Below are 25198 nucleotides of genomic sequence, written 5' to 3'. Positions count from 1 at the left end.
GAGAAAGGGCAAGGCTTCATCTATGATTGATAGCAGGGTTGATGGTATCCAGAAATTCCAGACAATTAAAAAATCCATGTATTTTACATCTATTTAGATCATATTATGTGTGGGTCCTGGAGAAGCAGGAAGCGGCATCAGAAAACAGCTGACACATAGAAACACATGTCTGTGCAGCACAAACTCAAGCAATTCAGTTTCCTCAACTGTGGCATCAGCAAACCCACCCATCCAACACCACTCATCAACAAAACTTTGAAAAGAAACTTTGCATGCAAAAATATAGTCACCCAGTAATTTTTGTCCTTAAGACAATAAAAATTGAAGAAAAATAAAACACGCAGGCTAACATCACCTTTAACGCTGCCAGTGGCGATGCCCTTCTCCCTGCAGAGGCAAGACCTGCTGTTTTGATCACTGAGGCGGGAGGGCCACATTGCTGCCCCTCACCAACACTGCAGACAGCTGTCTTCAAGACTCTGGGGTTCTTCACAGTCCATTGTTTATTCCCCAGAGAGTGGTTCAGATCGAAAACACAGGCCGAGGCCACCCCAGATCAATAGCATTAATGTAGTGCCCTTGTTGGAAGAACCTTTATTACAGAGTAACAGGAAAGCTGCCCATGGCATTTCCTCCCACTTACCAAATGTTAACAAATCAGTTCTAACTGCAAAAGAGTGGAGGAATTGAGAGACCCATTCAGGGGGTACACAGTTCTTTAGACTAGAAAACATACATGGGTTAGGACGTATGAAAATTTAAAACTCATTTTTCTTCTTGGTTACAGAGTCATACTCTAGTTTTGCCAATTGGCCAAGATGCGTCCCAGTGGACTTCTAGAAGGGATAGATATGGCCCCCTCGTTTCACTTTGCTTGCTCCCCCAGGACATATTTCAAATAAACAAATTCTTCTTCAAGAAGAGGCACACACAGGGTCATAAACAAGCCACATGCCACTCCTGTGGTGTCCAAACTGACCATAAAGTTCCAAAGGGCAAATGCTTTGCCCAAACAGGAGGGGATGGGGGGCTCCCGGGGCACACACCCTCTACTCACTCAGTCAAGAGCTCAGCTGCTCCTTCAGAGGCCAGTTTGCTTCTCTCAACAGAAAGTGAAAGCAGGCTGTGAGCAAGGAGTGGGGAGGGACAGAGGAAATTCTGGAAACTAACAAATTCAGCAGCTGCTGGCTTAACCCTGTAGATCCTCCCCAGCCTTCCAGCTGCACTCCTCTCCTCGTCACAGAAGGAGTTGGAAGGGCTGGAGCACCAGGGACCTGACTCCTGCCTGGATGCCCAACACTGTCCCCCAGCTCAGGCTCAGGCTGCTCTTCACTGAAGAAGCCAATACAGAGAGACAAGCACTGGATAGAAGAAAGGTAGCTTTACATTAAGGAAGCCAGCCACAAGGGGAGAAGGCGGATCACTGTGCAAGAGAACCAACTCCCAGCACTGCAAGGCTCAGCCCCCATTTATACAAGGAGGGGGGCAGGAAACGGATGTGAGCTACACCCTGAGGGTATTGGAGACTTGACATTAACCACCGGGAGCCTTGCTGGGGACTGAGAACGTGAGTACGGTCCTTACTTTGTTAAGATAAGTGCATCTGTTCTAAAGATCAGTGGTTGTATACTTCTGAAAAATCAAGGACAGAGGGAGAGCTGAACCGGCCCAGTGAAAGAGGAAACAGAACATCCAACTCCGGAGCCGTGTTTAACTCTTCACAAGACTTTGGGTGGAAAGCAAGCAAGGTTACACACAACACCGCAGCCCGTGACCTGCCTGACCATCAGGAGCACTATGAGCTCGTCCTCAGGCTGGAGCCTCTTCCTCTGCTCATCCACATGCCTGACCCTCTCCCTCCGCGTGGGGCAGCTGCTCTCCACCCTCCTGCCCATCTTGCTGACCAGTCAGGACACTCTGAAGGTGGGTGTAATCAACTGGTGCCTGTTCATCTGGTGCATCTGCTTAAGCCTCACCTTACTCGGCTTCATACTGGAGTTGTGCAGTCTCTTCGGACTGCCATTATGTAACATCCAGTCCCTCCTCCGCTTGTCTGATAAGTTCCAGTACCACCTCCGCTTGTCTTGGGATGGCGTTCTTCACGCCTTTTGCTCTTACTTCGCCGTCGTCTGCCTCTCAGCTGCAGTCATCTTCGGCCCTACCTACATCCAGGTCTTTCCTCCAGGCCCCGCCCGGAATCGCGCCATCACCGCCACCGCCTTCTCCTGCGTGGCTGCTCTGCTTTATGCCATCGAAGTGGCCTGGGTCTGTCGACGACCCGGTGGAATGTACTGCTTTTGGCCAACCTTCCCAGGTGTGCTCAGGAGGCTGGAGAACTATGTGGCCAACATCATCTTCGCCTTCGTCTGCAACACTGACCTGTACCTGCACCAGCCAGCCCTGGAGTGGTGTGTGGCCGTGTACGCCATCTGCTTCATCCTGGGGGTCGTGAACTTCCTTATGAATGGGTGTGACTGTGACAATGACAAAAAGCTTCCCCTCCGCTTCCCCTGGTTGCTGCGGGTGCAGACTGTGCTCTCTGTCCTCCTCTACGTCACGGCACTGATTCTCTGGCCCCTCTACCAGTTCCACGAGAAGTGGGGGGGGCAGCCCCAGCGGTCCAGCGATATGAGCTGCGGTGATCATCTCAACGTCTTTGTCTGCATCTGGGACCAACGACTGGCTGTAGCCATCCTGACAGGCATCAACCTGCTGGTTTATGTGGCTGACACGGTGTATTTAGTCCAAGAAGCTTTTGTAGGTGGCTCAGAGGGTAGAGAATCTGCCTGAAATGTGGCAGACTAGAGTTTGCTCCCTTAGTCATCAAGGTCCCTGTGAGAAGGAAATGGCAACCCACTCCAGCTTTTTGCCTAGGAAATCCAACGGACAAAGGAGTCTAGCAGGCTCCAGTCCATGGGCTCGCAAACAGTCAGGCACAACTAAGCGACTAACACCTTCACTTTAACACAAGGCTGGCCCGGGGACACTTAATTCTCTTCACTGCAGTTTCTCCACCAATTTCTGACATCCCCTAACACCCGCTTCCTGGCTTCCTCTCTCCTCTCACATCGTTCCCCATCATCTCATGCTCTTTTCTCTTTCCTTCCCCTCCCAGCCCTGCCAGTGCCCCTGGGCTTGTCGGTCCTGGAGATTCAGACGTGGAAATGGCAGCTGGCTCCCTCCCCTCTGTCCACCTTCTCTGCTTGTTTCCTTTTGGCTGCTGGGTCCTGTTTATTAGTCACACCCTCCTGATTATGAAACAGACTGGGACCTGAGATCCTTTGCTGCAATGCTTGTACATGGACACATGTCTCCTCCAGCAACAAAATGCAAAGAAATTTGTGCTTGTGCACTTGGGGCCAACTCCAGACAAAGATACAAAGAGACCAAAAAAGAAAAAAGAAAAACCCAAGGGCCACTTGTGAAGAGCCTGCAAAAAGAAGCACTTGGGAGAAAAGCAGGGTTTTGAGCATGCCCCCTGCACACACCACCACCCAAGGGGTGGGCAAACCACCTCTGCCACCCCTCCATCCTGACCCCTGGACACACCCCTACCCTCACCGCATATCAGGAGCAAGCTTTCCCCACCTTCTCTGCCTCATGGAGCGAGCAAAGGAATCTGTTACTTGTTCTCACTTCCCCCTGTTTCTACAGGGCCTCCAATAAAGTCTTGCCTGAATTTCTTGTCTGGCCTCTAGTCAGTCTCCATTGATTGAAGGGGCCAAGAATCCTGGTTGGTATATATTTTGTGGCGCCCAATGTGGGGCGTATGTCCCCTTCTGGGGAGAAGATTTGGCACCTCGTAGACCACTGAAAGCAGCTTCCCTGTGGGTGACAAGTGGCCATCTGACCCTCCTGTTTCAACATCACTGAGTTTGGTAAGTTTGTCCCTGGCCCTGGGGGCCTTCAGTTCCCTCATTCAGGCAACTCTCTCCCCCTCCCCTTTCCCTTTCCCTCTTTTGAGATCTCTCTACTTTTCTCTCTGCTGGCTCCCATCTCTGTCCTGTGGATATCAGGCAGCTACAGCTGCCTCAGCTCCATTCAGTCATAAGACCCGCTCCCTCCAGCCAGCAACCGCTCACCTTGACAGGTGATTAAGAGAAAGTGGGAGAGGCTCACCGCACACCATGCAGACGGTGCTCCATCGGCTCTGCCTGACCGGAGACTGCTCAGAGAGAGAGAGAGGTTAGCCCCTCACGCATGTCGTGGCTGGAAGTCTGATCATCTCACTCTTCTCCCCTTTATTTTCCTGCTGAGGCAGGAGAGAGATAGGCATTTATGACTGGTCTCCAGTTTTCTTAAGGACGAGAACAAGTTGAACTTCAGGCTGGACACTTACAACCGGCCTCCTGTTTGCATTTCCTGAGACAGACGTTAGGTGGGCTCCAGGCTGGCATTTACCATCAGCCTCCTGTTTGCTTTCCGAAATGGGAGTAACAACAGAAACAGAGTAAGCAGCTTTGTCTCCGGTGGACACCTGAAGGTAATAGTCACAGCAGGACCAGAGAGGGGCTAAACCTTGTTCGAGTAAAGGATCAAGAGATTTTCCCCCTCTTTGGAGCTAGAGAGACACTACACACGTGCAGAAAGGTTCCTTGGGGGCCAAAAGTCAGGGGACGGTGCCAGGCCATAAAGAGCCTTGCTTCTCCCAGAAGCCCTCTTGGTTGAGAATTGTGTGCACACCTAGGGGCAAGGTTCTGAGACAAATCAGCCAGGGGTCAAAGCAGGATGTCTGGCCAGAGGGAAGACAAAGACCTGCCTTACAGAACTGATTGAACTGCCTCTTTCCTGTGCTCCTCTTCTCTAGGGGGCACGCCGACACCCTTTCTCTCCGAGCGTTCATCTCTGCCTTGCTTCTGTCTTAGTTAAACTAACAGTTTCTCAGTGTCCTCTTCCACTTCTTGCTCTTCGGTGTCTCCGATAATAAACTTTGTACCTGCATTTAAGATTTTTGCTTCTATGAGAAGTGCATTTTTCACTCCGGGCAAGAGCCAGGGGAAAATAGCTTTTAGCCTCTAGCCCTTGCTGGTCTGGAGGCTAGGATTCCTGGCTTTCATCCAGGCTGTGTGTGTGTGTGTGTTCAGTTGCTGACATGTCCAACTCTTTGTGACCCCATGGATTGTAGCCGCCAGGCTCCTCTGTCCATGAGATTTTCCAGGCAAGAATACTGGAGTGGGTTGCCATTTTCTACTTCAGGGGAACTTCCAGGGGATCGAACCAGTGTTGCTTTCATCTCCTGCATTGGCAGGTGGATTCTTAACCACTGGGAAGCCAGGCTACTCAGGTTCAATTCCTGGGCAGGGAATTAAGATCTCACTTCACACCACTTCTCACTGCTGCCTCACTGAGATCAGAATTGTGTGACAGGCTGACTGTGAAGTTCCTGAGGATAGTCCAGCTGGACAGCTTAGGAGTTTAAGAAGAGGCTAGTGAATCATGAGGCTTCCCAGGTGATGCTAGTGCTAAAAAACCTGCCTGCCAATGCAGGTAGACGTAAGAGACGCAGGTTCAATCCCTGGGTAGGAAAGATGCCCTGGAGGAGGGCATGGCAATCCACTGCAGTATCCTTGCCTGGAGAATCCGATGGACAGAGGAGCCTGGTGGGCTACCGTCCGTAGGGTTGCACAGAGTCAGACACGACTTAACTGACTTAGCACGCACGCATGCAGTGTCATCTCCTAAAGGAATAATTGAAGTTACCGACATGAGTACAATTTCCCATAAAGACTAGGCAGAGTGAGAAGCAGAGATGGTTGAGAAGGGAGAACTGAGAAAACACTGGTATTTAAGCAGCAGGCAGAAGAGGAATCTGCCAAGAAGTAGGCAGGATCAAGAGGAAAAGATCAAGAGGCTCCTGTCATTCAAATAATAATAGAGAAGAGAGTGTCAGGAGGATGTGGTCAATATGGTTACATGCTGTGGAGGTTAGCAGAGTTCATGTGGGATCAGCACTGAAAAGTGTTCATTGGATGTGAGTATTTGAAAATCTTTGAGAGCCTCAGGACAGAAGCCAGTGCATTTGAGACTGAGAATGAGAAGGAAAGACTGTAAATACAGGTTTCTCCTGGGGCAGCTAGTGTCTGTGAGGGGAAGGAGAGATAGGGTCATAGTGGACATGAGGGAACGGTCAAGGGAACTTACATGATAAGCTTGCAGAAGGACATTTACTATAGGTTAACTTCAACCCAATGGAACATCCAAATACTGATCCAATGTCCAAAGGGGAAAATATTTTTTAAAGCCCAAAACATGACAAAACATGAATCATAGGGACAGTGGATGAAATCTGCTAGTAAATAAAGAATATGTTATTGAATAGTGTGAACATTCAACTCTTCTCAAGGCAAAACAGGAGATGAGAAAGAAGACAGTAAAAGTTATTACTGTGGCGAGACCCATGGCTACCACCTCAGAGTCACCCTTCTTGTTTCCTTCATAAACCCAGTTCTGAGCAGAGCACACTGATATTCCCAGATATTGTCACTGCTGTATGTATGTCCCTCACAGTTCTTCCAGTTCTTGTTTTATCCACATTGTTCAATATATTAATAGCAGCCAGTAGATATGTTTGGCTACTTCACTTTTAATTAATTAAAATTAAGCAGAATTAAAAATTCAGCCCCTCAGTCCTACCAGCCACATTTCAGTACCTATTCCCACATGTTGTTAGCAGTTTCTTTATGGGACTGGAGGAGGAAATGGCAACCCACTCCAGTGTTCTTGCCTGAAAAATTCCATGGAGAGAGACCTGGAGGGATACAGTCCAAAGGGTCGCAAAGAGTCAGACACAACTGAGCGACTGAAGATGCACTGTGCTGGACAGGGCAGGTGTTGGACTCTTCCATCATTGTGGAACGTTCTCCTGGGCTGCCCTGCTGCATACATTTTGAGGCTATGTTGTCAGATTCATATATGTTTGTGTTTGTCATATCTTCTCCATCTATCTTCATTTTGTCAATATTCATAACATATTTCCTTATCCCATATGATGTTTGTGATCTTCAATTCTATTTGTCAAAATTTAAATTTGTAACCCAGGCTTTAGCTGATTTCAGATCGGATCAGATCAGTCGCTAGGTCATGTCCAACTCTTTGCGACCCCATGAATCCCAGCATGCCAGGCCTCCCTGTCCATCACCAACTCCCAGAGTTCACTCAGACTGACGTCCATCGAGTCAGTGATGTCATCCAGCCATCTCATCCTCTGTCACCCCTTTCTCCTCCTGCCCCCAATCCCTCCCAGCATCAGAGTCTTTTCCAATGAGTCAACTCTTCGCATGAGGTGGCCAAAGTACTGGAATTTCAGCTTTAGCGTCATTCCTTCCAAAGAGATCCCAGGGCTGATCTCCTTCAGAATGGACTGGTTGGATCTTCTTGCAGTCCAAGGGACTCTCAAGAGTCTTCTCCAACACCACAGTTCAAAAGCATCAATTCTTTGGCGCTCAGCCTTCTTCACAGTCCAACTCTCACATCCATACATGACCACAGGAAAAACCATAGCCTTGACTAGACAGACCTTTGTTGGCAAAGTAATGTCTCTGCTTTTGAACATGCTATCTAGGTTGGTCATAACTTTCCTTCCAAGGAGTAAGCATCTTTTAATTTCATGGCTGCAGTCACCATCTGCAGTGATTTTGGAGCCCAGAAAAATAAAGTCTGACACTGTTTCCACTGTTTCCCCATCTATTTCCCATGAAGCGATGGGAACGGATGCCATGATCTTCGTTTTCTGAATGTTGAGCTTTAAGCCAACTTTTTCACTCTCCACTTTCACTTTCATCAAGAGGCTTTTTAGTTCCTCCTCACTTTCTGCCATAAGGGTGGTGTCATCTGCATATCTGAGGTTATTGATATTTCTCCCGGCAATCTTGATTCCAGCTTGTGTTTCTTCCAGCCCAGAGTTTCTCATGATGTACTCTGCATATAAGTTAAATAAACAGGGTGACAATATACAGCCTTGACAAACTCCTTTTCCTATTTGGAACCAGCCTGTTGTTGCATGTTCAGTTCTATCTGTTGCTTCCTGACCTGCATACAAATTTCTCAAGAGGCAGATCAGGTGGTCTGGGATTCCCCTCTCTTTCAGAATTTTCCAGTTTACTGTGATCCACACAGTCAAAGGCTTTGGCATAGTCAATAAAGCAGAAATAGATGCTTTTCTGGAACTCTCTTGCTTTTTCCATGATCCAGCGGATGTTGGCAATTTGATCTCTGGTTCCTCTGCCTTTTCGAAAACCAGCTTGAACATCAGGAAGTTCATGCTTCACATATTGCTGAAGCCTGGCTTGGAGAATTTTGAGCATTACTTTACTAGCGTGTGAGATGAGTGCAATTGTGCGGTAGTTTGAGCATTCTTTGGCATTGCCTTTCTTTGGGTTTGGAATGAAAACTGACCTTTTCCAGTCCTGTGGCCACTGCTGAGTTTTCCAAATTTGCTGGCATATTGAGTGCAGCACTTTCACAGCATCATCTTTCAGGATTTGAAATAGCTCAACTGGAATTCCATCACCTCCACTAGCTTTGTTCGTAGTGATGCTTTCTAAGGCCAACTTGACTTCACATTCCAGAATGTCTGGCTCTAGGTCAGTGATCACACCATCGTGATTATCTGGGTCATGAAGATCTTTTTTGTAGAGTTCTTCTGTGTATTCTTGCCATCTCTTCTTAATATCTTCTGCTTCTCTTAGGTCCATATCATTTCTGTCCTTTATCGAGCCCATCTTTGCATGAAATGTTCCTTTGGTATCTCTGATTTTCTTGAAGAGATCTCTAGTCTTTCCCATTCTGCTGTTTTCCTCTATTTCTTTGCATTGATCACTGAAGAAGGCTTTCTTATCTCTTCTTGCTATTCTTTCGAACTCTGCATTCAGATGTTTCTATCTTTCCTTTTCTCCTTTGCCTTTCGCTTCTCTTCTTTTCACAGCTATTTGTAAGGCCTCCCCAGACAGCCATTTTGCTTTTTTGCATTTCTTTTCCATGGGGGTGGTCTTTATCCCTGTCTCCTGTACAATGTCACGAACCTCATTCCATAGTTCATCGGGCACTCTATCAGATCTAGGCCCTTAAATCTATTTCTCACTTCCACTGTATAATCATAAGGGATTTGATTTAGGTCATACCTGAATGGTCTAGTGGTTTTCCCTACTTTCTTCAATTTAAGTCTGAATTTGGCAATAAGGAGTTCATGGTCTGAGCCACAGTCGGCTCCTGGTCTTGTTTTTGCTGACTGTATAGAGCTTCTCCATCTTTGGCTGCAAAGAATATAATCAATCTGATTTTGGTGTTGACCATCTGGTGATGTCCATGTATAGAGTCTTCTCTTGTATTGTTGGAAGAGGGTGTTTGTTATGACCAGTGCATTTTCTTGGCAAAACTCTATTAGTCTTTGCCCTGCTTCATTCCGTATTCCAAGGCCAAATTTGCCTGTTACTCCAGGTGTTTCTTGACTTCCTACTTTTGCATTCCAGTCCCCTATAATGAAAAGGACATCTTTTTGGGGTGTTAGTTCTAAAAGGTCTTGTAGGTCTTCATAGAACCATTCACCTTCAGCTTCTTCAGCGTTACTGGTTGGGGCATGGACTTGGATTACTGTGATATTGAATGGTTTGCCTTGGAAACGAACAGAGATCATTCTGTCGTTTTTGAGATTGCATCCAGGTACTGCATTTCGGACTCTTTTGTTGACCATGATGGCCACTCCATTTCTTCTGAGGGATTCCTGCCCGCAGTAGTAGATATAATGGTCATCTGAGTTAAATTCACCCATTCCAGTCCATTTCAGTTCGCAGATTCCTAGAATGTCGACATTCACTCTTGCCATCTCTTGTTTGACCACTTCCAATTTGCCTTGATTCATGGACCTGACATTCCAGGTTAGTTGATTTACATTTACCCAAAGAATCTTCTCTACATTGCTTTATTCCCTGCCACACCTGAAATTTTCATAATCTACACAAATGTTCCAGGTTTCTGGCCAATTGAAGGGATAAGGGAATCACAGAAACTGAGGGGTTTATTCACACAAAATGGAGCCTATCAACTTTGCTGAACAAGTCCACTAAGAAATTCATGCTTGTTGATTCAAGTCAGTTTCACTTTCAGATTTATACAGTAATTTCTTTCCTGTTTTTGTTGATTACTAAATGTCCCCGTCCACTGGTGAATAGTGAGAAAATATACTGTTTCCTTAAATCCCATAAGTCCCTCTTGTAGGCTGAAAAAAAAAAATTCTCCAGAGAGATTTCCATGTCAAATTCCTGTACCTTGTGAAAGTTACTTTATTTGGGGGAAAGAACATTGCAGATCTGATTAAGATAAAAATCTTGAGCTAAGAAGCTAATCCTGGATTTCTGGGTGAGCCCTGAATGCGATAATAAGTGTCCTTATCAAAGAGATGTAGGACTCTCCCTGGTGGTCCAGTGGTTAAGGCTCTGCGTGTCCACTTCAGAAGGCGTGGGTTCAATCCCTGATAGGCGAGCTAAGATCTGGCATGCCTCAAGGTGTGGCCAATAAAGAAGGAGGTCATAGCCCAACACACACGGAGGAGACGGTGGTGTGAAAACGGAGGCAGAGATAGGAGTGATGTTGCCAGAAGCCCTGGAACACTATGGAAGACCAGCAGCTACCAGCAGCTGGAAGGACAAGGAATAGATTCTTCCTCAGGTTTTCCAGAGGAGTGTGACACTGCTGATACCTTGAGTTCAGATATCTGGCCTCCTGAACGGTGAAAGAATAACTTTCTGCTATTTTAAGCCATCGAGGTTATGGTAACTTGTTTCAGCAGCCCTAGGAGACTACAGTAAGTCCCCTACATATAAATGAATTTTGTTCTGAGAGCACATTTGTAAGTCCAATTTTTTCGTGAGTCCAGCAAAGTTAGCCTAGGTACCCAACTAACACAGTCGGCTATATAGTACTGTACGGTAACAGGTTTATAATACTTGCCACATAATCATACATAAAAACCAAACATAAAAACAAACATTTTAAATCTTACAGTACAGTATCTTGAAAAGTACTGTAAAACTTGAAAAGTTCAGTAAGACGGCTGGTATTAGAGAGGCTGGCATCGACTGAACAGTCAAGTACCAGCTACATCTTCGCTGTGTTTACACTTGCTTCTGGACATCCGGGACTTGAAATAAAGATAATGTACTACCGTACCTTGGGTTTCCCTGGGGGCTCAGCAACAAAGAATCCACCTGCCATGCTGGAGACTCAGATTCTATCCCTGGGTCGGGCAAATCCCCTGGAGGAGGAAATGGCAACCCACTTCAGTATTCTTGCCTGGGAAATCCCATGGACAGAGGAGTCTGGCAGGCTACGGTCCCTGGGGTAGCCAGAGTCTGACATGACTTAGCCACTAAACCACCAGCAACTCCACTACTGCACCCTGCGCAGTACTATACGGTAAAGTACACAAAAGCACAGGCCCTTGGAGAGGATGCAAGCACGTGACGCTGTACACCAGACAATGAATGAACTTTCGTAAACGTGCGTTCGTATCTTTGAGTTCACAACATAAAGCTTCATATGTAGGGGGCTTCCTATAGTATATTCCCATAACTCTCCTATCTTCTGCTGAAACCCAGAACTACAGCTGTATTCCTGCAGCGGGGTTTGTAATTTCTCAACTTCTCCCAACTATAATTCAAAATATCTCTGTATCTCCACCTTTTCTAAATCCTCTTCTTTTGACGTGGTCGTAACTGTTCCTCCTTCTGTCCATGATTGACTTCTGTATTTTTATGCTTTGCCCTGTCTCCTACACTCCACAACCCTGGACTTTCAGTTACCCTCTCTGAACAGCATCACTTACTGATGCTGCTTAATAATAACCATAAAATATTTTAGATATTCAGAAGCATATAAATAATATATCACTTGTGTACCTGTCACTTTACAAAGGTGAAGCTCCCTGTGTCTCTCTTTCCAGTCCAATTTACCTATCTGCCGCATTGCACTTTAAGTTCTTCTAAAAATAACACCCAAACAATTTTTTTAAGTAAATAATGTACCAAAGCTTATAATAGAAAACCATTGTTCCCCAGGCCAAATCCCCCCGTCCTTAACAATTGCTACCCAATGTAGCCACTTTCAGTTCACTTAGTTCTCTTTTATGGTTGTCACTGCTATATTTCAATACAGCATGCTTATATTGGTGCTTGTTTCTTTTCTTCTTTGGAATATTTTTTACTGACTCCTTCCTATGAAATGTAAAGATAAGAGGTAAGGACTTCCCTTGTGGTCCAGGGACTAAGACGCCCACACACCCAACACATGGGCCCAGGTTCAATCCCTGGGCAGGAAACTAGATCCCACACGCTGCAACTAAAATTCTCAGGCTGCAATTAAAATCTCCTGGAGATGCAGTAGAGCTCCATGGCTGCCCTGGCATCTTCCACCGAGTTGTGTCCCAGGACGCTGTACCACACACACGGCACAGAGAGGGGACTGGGGACTGAATCCAGGCACCAGGTGACCTGGGCCTTCCCTGCCCACACCCTGACGTCCAGGGCTGAAGTGGGTCAGGGGTGAGTCTCCCGGGCCCCTGACACCCTGGACTCAGCAGGTGTCTGGAGCAGGCCAGGCTTCACCCATGAGCCTGGGGCCCAGGCAGGGCCAGGCACAGAATCCAGGTCCTGAGGCCACGTTTGCCCTCCAGGGGCTCCCATCTGCTGCGGGGGGGTGGGACACTGCAGGCTTGGCCTCAGACCCAGAGGGGCTGGAGCAGTTCTCACAGGGACCCCAGGGGCCGGGGAACAGGGACAGAGATGTTTCTAGAGTACTCCTTGCTCAACACGTTGAGAACAGGGCTCTTCAGTGAGTCTAGGAGCTGACATTCTGTCTGGGTCCCTGGTGCCCCAAGCCCTACAGAGGGGCCCAAACTCAGCACCATCCACCACCTCCTGCACATTCCTGCTCCCCAGACAAGCTGCCCCCCAATCCTCAGGCTGGGCCCCAGGTCTCCCCTCCCCGGCTCCCTTCTTATGTCCTTTTCCAATAAGACACACCCTTCACCCTCCACTCACACCTGGTGTCCTGCCTGCTCTCCATCCTCCATCTCTGCTCCAGACACCTGCCCTCCCTCTGTGGACACACCCCGCAGATGTGCTGATGGTCAGTTCGTGGCCCTACCTCCCTTCAACCAAGAGTTTCTTAAGGACCTGCCTGGCATTGCTCACCTGGATCCTCAGCTTCTGGTCCAGCCTGGCCCCGAGCAGGTGCTTCACAAACATCCACTGAGCTGGAAGCCCCATGTGTGGCCACAGCTCCCAGTGTCCAGCCCACCTCCCGGGGCCCCTCCATTCTGGTGAGCTCCCCGCACCCAACACATGCCTGCCACTTCTGTGGGGTGGTGGAAAAGGGGGCTGCTGTTGGGCCTGTGGGTTTGAGTTCAAGGTCCTTCTCTCATTTTTTTGAAATGTTTCTCATTGGGTATCTACCACTTTCCTATCTGAAGGGAAATTTCAGAGGCTTTTTTCTAAGTGACTGCTACTCCTGTGGGTACATCTCAACAATGGCTTTCTACTGAGGTCCATATAGTTAAAGCTATGGTTTTTCCAGTAGTTATGTATGGCTGTGAGAGTTGGCCCATAAGAAGGTTGAGTGCCAAAGAATCGATGCTTTTAAATTGCAGTGCTGGAGAAGACCCTTGAGAATCCCTTGGACAGAGAAGTGTGACCAGTCAATTCTAAAGAAAATCAACCCTGAATATTCATTGGAAGGACTGATGTTGAGGCTGAAGCTCCAACATGTTGGCCACCTGATGTGAAGAACTGACTCACTGGAAAAGACTCTGAAAGATTGACGGCAGGAGGAGGAGGAGACAGAGGTTGAGATGGTTGGATGGCATCACTGACTCAATGAACATGAGTTAGAGCAAGCTCTGGGAGTGGAGAAGGACAGGGAGGCCTGGTGTGCTGCAGTTCATGGGGTTGGGAAGAGTTGGATATAACTGAGCGACTGAACAACAACAACTCAAAGGCATCTGCCATCTGCCTCTGGGGAGGCTGAGTCCTGTGCTGCTGCAGCTGCTGACCTTTGACACTCCCTGGTGAAGGACAGGAAAGCCTGACATGCTGCAGTCCATGGGGTCGCAAAGAGTTGGACACGACTTAGCAACTGAACAATAACAATGACCTGCAATCCCACTCCTGGGCATATATGCAGAGCTGACTCATTGGAAAAGACCCTGATGCTGGGAAAGATTTAAAGCAGGAGGAGAAGGGGACCACAGAGGATGAGATTTGGGTGGTCCCACCAACTAGATGGACATGAGTTGGAGCAAGCTCTGGGAGTTGGTGATGGACAGAGAAGCCTGGCGTGCTGCAGTCCATGGGGTCGCAAAGAGTCAGACACGACTGAATGACTGAACTGAATATTCACTGCAGCACTGTTTACAGTAGCCAAGATATGGACGCAGCCTAAGGTGTCCCTGTCACAGCCCTGAAACCCCTTCAGGCCCCTGTTCTCCTCTCTCAGTTCCAGTCCAGGCCCCTCCTCCGTGGGAAGGTTGGCTCCATGCCTGCATCCCTTCTGGGTCAGAAGACCCCTACTGGGCTGCCTCAGGGCCCCTGGGAACCTGGGATCCCCCCAGTAACCTCCACTCTGCTCCCCGCCCCCACCCCAGTCCCGGGTGCATTCTCAGGGCTGTCTCCTCCCAGGGGTCCTGCAGGGGCCTCCTCTTTCAGCTCCTGCCCTTAAAAGGGGATGATCAACCGTCCATCCCCACCCCGTCCCTGAGATGCCCTGAAAGGCTCCACGTCAGCCTCAGACACAGCGTCCTTGTTCATTTCCAATCCTTTCTTCCCTGGAAGCTGCTGACCAGTCTCCCAGGCCAGGAAAATCCTCACTCAGGTAGGACTTCTCCTAGATCTTTCCAGACTCCCACCTGGATGGCAGCTTTGGAGCCCAACACTATGTTAATCTATTCCGTGCTTCCTCAATGTGGCCCCACCTTGGAGTCAGGCTGGATTGGGGTTTCCCCTCAATGGGGAAGAGTCACATGTGAAGGCAAAAATGGGTGGAGGGGCTTCACAACAGTCCCTACTTCTCATGTCTCCACGGCCTTGCTCTCACCCCAGGGCTCCTCCCTGCGCACCCTTGAAGCTGCCCTCCTCTGGCGGGGGCTGTGTCCCCTCACACAGCAGCTCCTTCTAGGGATGCTGCAGGGAGGACAGGCCAGGACACATGTGTCTTCAGGTGCTGTGGAAGGGGGCCGTGGCCCTGAAGGCATGTCCTGCATCCTAGAGCCCAGAGCTTTGGTCCTGGGCTCCCATCCACGGGCCCTGATGTGTGGGCTGAAGTGCAAAGTGTTCAAACTCACAGCTTTGGCATTTCCATATGGGGTTCCCACTTCCAGTCTTTTGACCTTAGGGAAGGCACTTGATTCACCAAGCCTTAGTTTTCTCATCTGTAAAATGGAGTTAGCAGCACAATCCACAGTCCCTTTTCTGAAACCCTTGAGGTCAGATACTCTTTAGAATTCGGAATTTTTCAACTTCAGACAGGTGACATGGTACATCTACTCTCTATGACATTAGACCCCTCTAGGGTCTGAAAGCACCTTGTAATCAGACACATTAGTGTTTCTACAACTGAACTGTTGAATAGTCGCAAGTGAAATAACAAAGATCATAACTTGTCTCATGTGTCTTCTGGTCAGATTTTGTTAAAAAACAATTTTTCAAGTATTTGTTTTCAATTTTGAAATACTGAAGGTTGGGATTTTTAAATATTTCTTTTCAGTTTTGAAATATTGAGGGTTGAGATTTGAAGGTTGGGATTAAAGACAAGGACCATACTACCCTGTGTCTCCATAGAATACGGCACACACAGCCCAGAGAGAGACAAAAGGTTCATGTTTGAGGCCAGACCCAGCCCAGCTGGGAGGTTTGGGATAAGACAAGCCTCCTGATGAGGTCAAGGGTGATGGGCGGGGAGAATCATCCTGGAGCGGCTGTGGTCACGGCAGTGGTTTAGTCACTCAGTCGTGTCCAACTCCTGAGATCCTATGGACTGCTGCCTGCCAGGCTCCCCTGTCCATGGGATTTCCCAGGAAGGAATACTGGACTGGGTTGCCATTTCATTCTCCTGGGGATCTTTCTGACCCAGAGATCAAACCTGCATCTCCTGTGTCCCCTGCGCTGGCAGGTGGATGCTTTACCACTGAGCCACCCGGCTGTTACCCGAGTGTCTGGGCCACTGGCCGGAACTCCACAGATCCAGAGCCTCAGCCATCACAGGACCGTGAATCTTTTCCAGGCGTCTGACTTTTTCCACCTCCAGAGCTGAACCTTTCTCTGATGAGTCCTCAGTGAAGACCACTGCTGTACTGGTGACTGTGACCTGCCTGACCATCACAACACCATGTCCACACAGTGGACATCCCCAGACCCGGACGTCATGGCCATGATGTACCTCTGCCTCCGCCTGCTGCAGCTGTTCTCCATGTGTGTGGCCATCTCCCTGGTGGCCAGCAGGGCCACTGAGCAGGGAGCCGCAGGAAACTGGTCCATGTCCATCTGGTGCTTCTGTTTCACCATGACCCTCACGGTATTCATTGTTGAGTGCTATGGGTTCCATTCCCACTTTCCGTTTTTCTGGTTCAACTTCCCGTGGCCTATGCCTGCTACACCACCCTCCTCTGCCTCTCAGCCTCCATCATCTACTCCATCATCTATGTCCACTTTCTGCCTGATGGTCCTTACCAGGACTGGGTCATCGCCGCCTCTGCCTTCTCCTGTGTCACATCAGTGCTGTGTGCCATAGATGTGGCCTGCACGTGGGTTGCCTATGGGTTCAAGGAGATCCCCTGCTGTGTGCTCACCGTGCCAGGCCTGCTGAAGGTGCTGGAGACCTTCGTGGCGTATGTCGTCTTTGCCTGCATCATCAACACCTCCCTGTACCTGCACCAGCCGGCCTGAGAGTGGTGTGTGGCCGTGTACTCCATCTGCTTCATCCCAGCAGCCCTGGCCATCCTGCTGAACCTGGATGAATGGGAATACAGGCTGCCCAGACCGTATCCCATTTTCCAGCTAGTGCTCACCCTGCTCTCCATCCTCCTCTATGTCAGTGCCCTGGTCCTCTGGCTGCTTTACCAGTTCAGCGAGGAGCTCGGCGGGCAGCCCCAGAGGCCCAATGATGGGAACTGCAGGGACGAGCTCACCTACGACATGTGCGCCCAAGACCAGTGCCTGGCTGTGGCCGTCCTGACAGCCTCCAACCTGCTGGTTTACATGGCCAACCTGGGGTACTGGGCCCGCCAGGTTCTGTAGGGACTGAGGACCAGCCCAGGGACTCCTGATCCTCTGCTCACAAAGGTATCCTCACCGAGCTCTGGTGTTCTCTGATGCCCTCTTCCTGGCTCCTCTCTCCCTCCTCACATCCTTCCCCATGCACCTCACTGTCTTTTCTGTTTCCTTCCCTCCTTCTGCTCTGTCTCTTTCCTGCTAAGTGTGGTTGCCCAAGTCCTGTTTTGCTTCTTTCTCTTGCTTCTTTCATCTTTTCTACATTTTCTGCTTTTTGCCCCTTTTCTGGTCATCCTTGGTTTTCTCATCTCCTGTGTCCTGACCACCTCTCCCCATCTTCCTTCTTCTGATCCACAGTCTTCCTTCTCTGCCCACCGCCCCCTCCCATCTCCTAAGGTGCTGACTCCACAGCACACAGTCCTCTGTGTGATTCGGCCCCCACCTCCCATGGGAGGAGAGTATACAGGGCACCTGCCCTTTAACTTAAACTAAAATCTCTGGAGGTCTATAATTTTCAATGGCAGGAGTCTTGAAGCAGAGACCCTGGTCCCTGGGCCCCACCTGGTGCTCCAGGTGGGGTGCTCCAGCCCCACCTGAGATTGGCTCCAGAATTTTTGCAGGCTCACTAAACACCCGCTGCCTAGAGGCCATCTTAGAGGAAGCCAGGGGTAGATACTGTCCATCCCAGCTACTCTCTGGGGAATCAAAGTAGGAGTTGGTGAAGCAACACAAAAACTTTAAGACAGCTGTCTGCAGTGTTGGTGAGGGGCAGCGACGTGGCCCTCCTGCCTCAGTGATCAAAACACAGGTCCTGCCTCTGAGGGGAGAAGAGCATGGCCACTGCAACCTCAAGGCGTGTTAGCCTGGGACTTTTTTTCTTTTCTTTTTTTCCTATCTTCTGATCAGGAGGGCAAAAATTACTGGGTGACTCTGTTCTTAAAGGGGAAATTTCTCTTTAAGTTCTCTTGGGCAGGTTTCTTTGTAAAGGGTGGGGGTTGCTGCTTCCATTGTCAAAGAAACTGCATGGCTTGAGTGTGAGGGGCACACACATGTGAGTTTCTGTGTGCTGACCGCTTCCTGCTGCAACTTCTTGATTCTCTGGGACTCAGACACAATGTGATCTATAAAATACATATAATTTAAAATTTTTTCTGGAGCTTCTGGTGCTGTCAATTGTAGATAAAACCCTCTTCCTTTCTCCATTTACAATATCCTTTTTAACCTCAACATAAAAATGAAAGAAAATATAAACCCCCCAAAACAAAATCTGCTCTAATTGCCCAGATTTGCCTAGAGCTCAGAACAGTCCTAGTCAGTTTCTACCCTCACCCAAACTTGGAGTCAGCCCCTCCCACTGACTCCCACCCACCCCTGAACCAGAGCCTATGGGTGTGAGCCAGCCTGTGACACAAGATGTTGGGCCCCACCCGAACAGGGACTCGAGAATCGGAGCGCAACAACGGCCACTGCCCGTCAGGAGTGAGGTGTGCAACGAGGAATTCCTAATTATTTGAAGTAAGGGGCAGGGAGTTTTATTGTCGAGAGTAATAAATCATGGGACAAGGCAGTAGCCACCAGTTATTTGTACATATGTTGAAAACTTTGTTAAAAGGCAGGGGAATTCATGTAAATAAGTTACAGCTAGAGAAGTTTTTACTTTTTGTAGAAGTTTGTCCTTGGTTCCCAGAGGAAGGAACAGTTAGTCCGGAAACTTGGAAGAAAGTAGGAAAACAATTGCAGACATATTATTCCTTACATGGTCCCAATCGTGTCCCTGTGGATGCTTTTTCTTTGTGGACTCTCCTAAGAGACTGTCTGGATCCTGAACATGAGGGACATAAGATTCAAACGGCCCTCCGGGATTCCACAGAACCCGAAGTTGCAGAGCCTTCCACCCCTCCGCCTGAGCCGCTTTATGCCGTGCCTGAGGGAACAGCTTGTAAGGCTGGAAGGAATGATGATGTGTTAAGCTCTGATGAACAGGAAGAGTTAAATGAACAAGCGGCTCAGTACCATAGAGAGGATATGCCTTGGGAGATGATGGTTAGCATGCAACCCTCCTCAGGAAAAGGGGAATAGCATTCAGGGCTTTCTGAAGAACAGCTGGAGAATTTAATTCAGAAAATTGTTATAGCAGTAAAAAAGGATGCACAGGGAGACTCCCACTCCAGCCAGCCTGCGCCTCCAGCATATCCTCCCTCGGTTCTTGCTGGACTTGATCCACCTCCGCCTTTCGTAGAACCACAAGAGCTTATATCTATCCCTGCTTCTTTGCCCGGTGAAAACATAAAAACTAGAAGTGAGAAATTATTATCTCCTCTTCAACAAGCGATTAAGCGAGCTAATGATGAAGGAGAACATATTCCCGGGTTTTCAGGAATCTATCCAGGATTTGAAAATGCTCAACAGCAGAGGTATTATGAACCACTACCCTTTAAGCGTTAAAAATGGCTTGTGCACAATACGGTCCGACTGCGCCGTTTACTCAGGCTATTATAGAGGCTTTAGGAAATCAAAATTTGCCACCTAATGATTGGAAACAGGTTGCTCGGGCTTGTCTATCTGGAGGAGATTATTTACTATGGAAATCTGAGTTTGCTGAGCAGTGTGGGATCACAGCCAATATCAATCGGCGACAGGGACTGAACACCACTTATGAAATGATGGTGGGAGAGGGGGATTATCGAGGCACTAATAATCAACTTAATTATTTGCCTGGAGCCTACCCTCAGATTAGTGCTGCGGCTCTACGAGCATGGAAAAAATTTCCAAATTCTGATAAAAAGACCGAAGATTTATCTAAAATTCGCCAGGGGCCAGATGAACCATATCAGGATTTTGTTGCCCGCCTGCTTGAGGCAATTAGTAAAATGATAGGGGATGAGCAGGCGGGAATGGTGTTGGCTAAACAGCTTGCTTATGAGAATGCCAATTCGGCTTGTCAAGCTGCCCTGAGACCTTACAGGAAAAAGGGAGGCTTATCCGATTATGTACGGATTTGTGCCGATATTGGCCCTTCGTACGTTCAAGGCATAACTTTGGCCGCGGCATTACAAGGAAAGACAGTCAAAGAAGTACTGTATCAGCAACAAAAGCGGGATAAAACTAGTGGTCAGCCTCGAGTCCTTGGCCCTCTGTGGGAGAGCGCACGTGGGCCCCTGGCCTCGCGCCCGCACAGCCTGGCTAAAACTCAACAGAACTGGCTGTTTCAGTTTAGCGACAACTGGGTTATTGCTTTAGCTGGCTTTAGTGGACGGCTTGATAATCATTATCCCTCGGATAAAATTTTGCAATTTGCTCACTATCACCAATTTCTCTTCCCAAAAACCGTTGTTTCTCAGCCCCTTGCCAATGCCCTAACTGTATTTACTGATGGCTCTTCTAATGGAATAGCTAGTTTGATTATACAGGACAATACTGCCACCTGGCGTACTAATTATAAGTCTGCTCAAGAAGTAGAACTATTTGCTGTTTTTCAGGCTCTATTACACATCTCTGCTCCATTTAATTTATATTCCGACAGTCAATATATCATAAGAGCCTTAAACACTATTGAGACTGTTCCATTTATTGGTACCCTGAATTCTACTATCCAAATTCTTTTTCGTGATATACAACATTTAATTTCCTCCAGAGTTAATAAATGCTATTTCGGTCATATTTGTGCTCACTCTGGACTTCCTGGACCTTTAGCACGAGGCAATGCTTTGGCTGACGAAGCTACACGTATGATATTTCCTTCCTTGGAACAAATGGCAAAAACTTCCCACAGCTTACACCATCAAAACAGCAATAGCTTAAGACTTCAATTTGGCATTACTCGAGATGCTGCCAGACAGATTGTTAAGCAATGTCAAACATGTCCTCAATTTTTTAGCGTCCCCCATTATGGAGTTAATCCCCGAGGATTGTTGCCAAACGACATATGGCAAATGGATATTACCCATATTTCTGAATTTGGTAAACAAAAATTTGTTCATGTTACTATTGACACCTTCTCTGGCTTTTTACATGCCTCTCTACAATCCAGAGAAGCTAGCAAACATTGTATAGCTCATTGCATTAAATGTTTTGCTGTTATGGGAACCCCTAAGACCATAAAAACAGACAATGGTCCAGGATACACTGGAAAAAATTTTCAACTATTTTGTATGCAATTGTCTATCTCACATAAAACGGGTATCCCTTATAATCCTCAAGGTCAAGGAATCATTGAACGGGCACATCAAACTCTCAAACATCAATTGCAAAAACTAAAGAAGGGGGAATTGTATCTCAATACCCCCTCCAACTCTCTAAACCATGCTTTATTTGTTCTAAATTTTTTACAATTGGATATACGTGGCCGTTCAGCAGCACAGCGATTTTGGAACTTTGATGCGCACACAATAAGACCTAAAGTCTTTTGGAAAGACCCACTTGTAGGAAAATGGTATGGACCAGATCCTATAATAATTTGGGGACGAGGGCATGTTTGTGTTTTCCCACAGGATGCTGAAGCGCCACGCTGGCTGCCGGAAAGGTTGGTACGCACGGCGGAGACGATCTCTAGTAAACCAGATGAGGAGATTGAAGATTCAAGAGCATGATGAATTACCATCTCGGCAACAACTCCAGGCATTGATGCGAGAGGCACAGAATCGCGTTGTTATGCAGGGTGATCCGATATCACCTTTAAGCTTCCTGATAACCTTATTAATTATCTTAAATGAGATTAATACTGCACATTCTGAAGAATATTCAAGTGCTTACTGGGCTTATTTTCCCGACCCTCCCCTTCTCCAACCGGTGGGTTGGGAGGGTCGGTCCATTCCCATATACACTAATGATACTGTGGCTTTGGGTGGTTTTTCAGATAAACGTATTATTCCTAATCAAGTTAATTTCTCTTATCATGGAGTGTTTGATCGTTACCTATTTGTCTGTCTAGATATTTTAATTCAATAGGATGCCTTTTTGTTGGGGAGTCAGGACATGCTGATTATGACAATGGTTGGAGCCTATATATTGCTGGAGTAACGAAAGAATCTGGAATTCCTCAATGTCGTAATGGAACTGGTCCTTTAGATATCCCTTTCTGCGACTTTGGAAGAAGGGGAAGAGTCACTGCTGCACCATGGAAGCTGTGTCAAGATGGAACTGCTACGGTTTATAACATATTTGGGACAAATAAATCATTGTGGGACTGGTCTCCAGATTCGAACAGAAACCCTGGAGCACAAGATAATAGAAAGTTTGCATCCCATATTTGGAATTTGGGCGGCTCTAAAGTGTTCCAAACAGAAATCTGAAAACTAGCTGCCGCCCTTGGATGTGAGGGTTCCTACCTTCAGGTGGGATCAAAAGTGAGACACGGTTATTTATGGAATCTCACCATGAGGTACCCTCGAGCATGTGTACCTCACCCTTATGTTTTATTAGTAGGATCTATAAATATACAACTTGGGTCACGAAATTATAATGTAACTTGTAACAATTGTACTTTGACTAACTGCATCAGGGGAATTACTAATCAAACTAGGGTTCTAGTCTTAAGACAGCCTGCTTTTGTTATGATTCCTGTAAAGATTAATGCGTCTTGGTATGATGAAAAAGGACTTGAGCTTTGGAGAGAAGTAGAGGGTGCTTTAATGTGTTATTGCAGGGGAATAGGGTTAATAATTCTGGGATTTATAGCTTTGGTAACCCTTATCGCCTCCTCGATTACTGCAGCCCTGTCCCTGGCACAATCAGTGCAAACTGCAACTTTTGTTGATAATCTGGCACAAAATGTATCTGTTACCCTGGGGACTCAAGAAGATATTGACAAAAAGCTAGAGGACTGATTGAATGCCCTTTATGATGTTGTAAAATGTTTAGGTGAAGAGGTTCAAAGTATAAAGTTGAGATTATGGGTACAATGTCATGCCGATTTTCGATGGATCTGTGTTACCCCCCAAAAATATAATGGTAGTATAACTGCTTGGGATAAGGTGAAAGCTCATTTAGAAGGTATTTGGCATAATGAAAATATTTCCTTAGATTTACTGTATCTACATCAAGAAATAATGAATATTGAGAATGCACCTAGACCTGATTTGGATGTTGCAAAAAGAGCTGAGTCTTTTGTTAAAGAACTTTTTCGACATGTACCTACCATCAATAGTATTTGGTACTTGGGAGCAGCCATAGGAGGACTATTCTTAATAATTTTAACTGTTTTATTTCTTGCACCTTGTTTAATTAAAAAGCTGATTGATGATCTATGGATGATAAAGGCTTCCATCTATGGAAATTGTCTGCAGTTAAAGGAACATAAGCATGCGCCTATAGAAAAAGAAAGGGGGAGATGCGGGGAGCTGCCCATGAGAACGGGGTCCTTTATCTAAAGGATACAGCTCTGGGAGCTGCCTCAGTCCTTGAGAGTTTGCTTGCAAACATAGCTCTCTGTCCCGCCACCCCAGAGATTAGGCGATTATTTACTGCAGACACCTGGAGTTCTGGACAAACTTCTCACGCACAGGGAAATGTTATCTGGTGTAAGAAATAATAACAGGGTGCTATTCCCATGCTCTCAAGATTTCTTGTGATTTTTGTAAGATGTATAGGTCAACCAAGAAAAAAATCTTAACTGTCTTGTTTTTCTCTTGCTCTCCTGTATAAATATAAGATGCTGAATAAAGTCGTGGTCAGACCGTTTCCCTTTGTGGAGACGTGTCTGAACCTCTTGACCCCATCTTTGCTGTAGTATTCTTTCTCAGCCGCGTCGTGCACATTCTCGGGACCTGATTGACTTTGCCGGCTGGCTCCGGCAAGACAGGAGAGGGAATACTATACAGCTGGAAAAATATAAGGATGCTCTCAAATAATGATCATAAATATCTCCAGGATATGCTAAATAAAAGGAGTAAGATACAAATCTACGTGCAGTATGCTATTTCCTATGTAATAAAAAAGGAAAAAATAAAAATAAATACAATTGTATTTGCTTGATTTGTATTAAGAAGCTTGAGAAGGACTCTGGAGAGTTTAGTGGAGCAGTGGTCCTGGAGGGGTAGGGGAGATGAGGTAGAGTGGATAAAGCCACAGGTAAACCCAGGTTTCTCAGTGTGTGGCTTTTTAAGAATATCTTTATTTTGAAACATGTCAATATATTATATTTTTAAAAAAACAAAGCTGAAGTTTGAAAAAATGTACCAAGTGGAGAAGGGGAAGGATGCTTGGCAGATGGTCTCCATGTTCTCTGCAGCCTTGATGGACAGACTAGGGGAGGAGCTGAGAGATGCCCACACAGGCCTGTCTCCAAAGGCAGAGGGAAGGGAGGCAACTTGGGTCCAGGGATCTGGGGCAGTGAGGGGCGCTGTGGCCTCCAAGCCAAGCCAAGGCCTTGGTGACCAGGGCCTTCCCCAGCCCTTCAGCACACACATTTGATGGAGAAGCCCCCAGTGCCCAAGCCTCAGGCCCTTCCCTTGCTCTCTGCCTGGCCTGGGCTCCCTGTCTCCCGAGGCAGCAGCCAGAGGCTCCCTCCTCAGCCGGCTAGCCAGTCAAACCTGGGATGGGACTTGTGCTGCCGCAGAAGGAGAAGGGATTTGATTTGCCAGTTCCCTACATGACTAGAAATTTGCAAGCGTCTTTTCCTCTAATAGTATTCAAGTCTTAGACCTATCACTTAATCCCTGTATGACTTGGCCAAGTTATTCAACCTCCCTGTACCTCAACTTCCTCATCACGAAGTGAGCAGAATAACAGCCCATACTACACACAAGATCACACATGTGGAGCACCTAGAATGGTGCCTGGTGCCCCAAGAGCCCTGATAGATGCCGGCCACTGTCACTTGGTCCTGGTGCTGTGCTGGGCTGTGTGACTGGCATCGCTCAGGGAAGGAGGGGAGCTCGAGGAGGAGGATGCTGAGGTCAGACATGAGATGTCTTATTCCAGCATTTGGTAAGAATGGATTCATCCCG

The 25198-nt window shown here is 47.4% G+C and overlaps 3 protein-coding genes across 3 annotated transcripts in view; 2 read left to right on the top strand and 1 right to left on the bottom strand.

Moving 5' to 3' along the window:
• Positions 1 to 1529: 1529 nt before the first annotated feature.
• On the top strand, positions 1530 to 23967 carry LOC616063 (myeloid-associated differentiation marker). Its single transcript, XM_005221783.5, is given in 3 exon segments — positions 1530 to 1923; positions 2186 to 16618; positions 16621 to 23967. Coding segments are annotated over 2 exon segments (906 nt in total). The 5' UTR covers positions 1530 to 1923; positions 2186 to 16371; the 3' UTR covers positions 17280 to 23967.
• LOC132342106 (myeloid-associated differentiation marker) lies at positions 1798 to 2790 on the top strand. The gene has a single exon (XM_059879420.1). The coding sequence runs from the start codon at positions 1798 to 1800 to the stop codon at positions 2788 to 2790; it is 993 nt and encodes a 330-aa protein (XP_059735403.1).
• The window catches only part of ISG20 (interferon stimulated exonuclease gene 20), a 36195-nt gene continuing 22159 nt past the window's right edge, over positions 11163 to 25198 (bottom strand). Inside the window, exon 4 of the mRNA XM_059879269.1 lies at positions 11163 to 11248. Coding sequence (XP_059735252.1) covers positions 11225 to 11248 — 24 coding nt within the window. The 3' untranslated portion in view covers positions 11163 to 11224. The remainder of the gene's footprint in view (positions 11249 to 25198) is intronic.

The sequence above is a fragment of the Bos taurus genome, chromosome 21, assembly GCF_002263795.3.
Source record: "Bos taurus isolate L1 Dominette 01449 registration number 42190680 breed Hereford chromosome 21, ARS-UCD2.0, whole genome shotgun sequence".
Taxonomy (NCBI): domain Eukaryota; kingdom Metazoa; phylum Chordata; class Mammalia; order Artiodactyla; family Bovidae; genus Bos; species Bos taurus.
Note: the sequence above shows the minus strand (reverse complement) of the source record. Positions and strands in the feature narration are given on the sequence as shown.

Coding starts and splice junctions, on each gene's coding strand:
- LOC132342106 (XM_059879420.1), top strand. CDS start 1,798: ATGAGCTCGTCCTCAGGCTGGAGCCTCTTCCTCTGCTCATCCACATGC.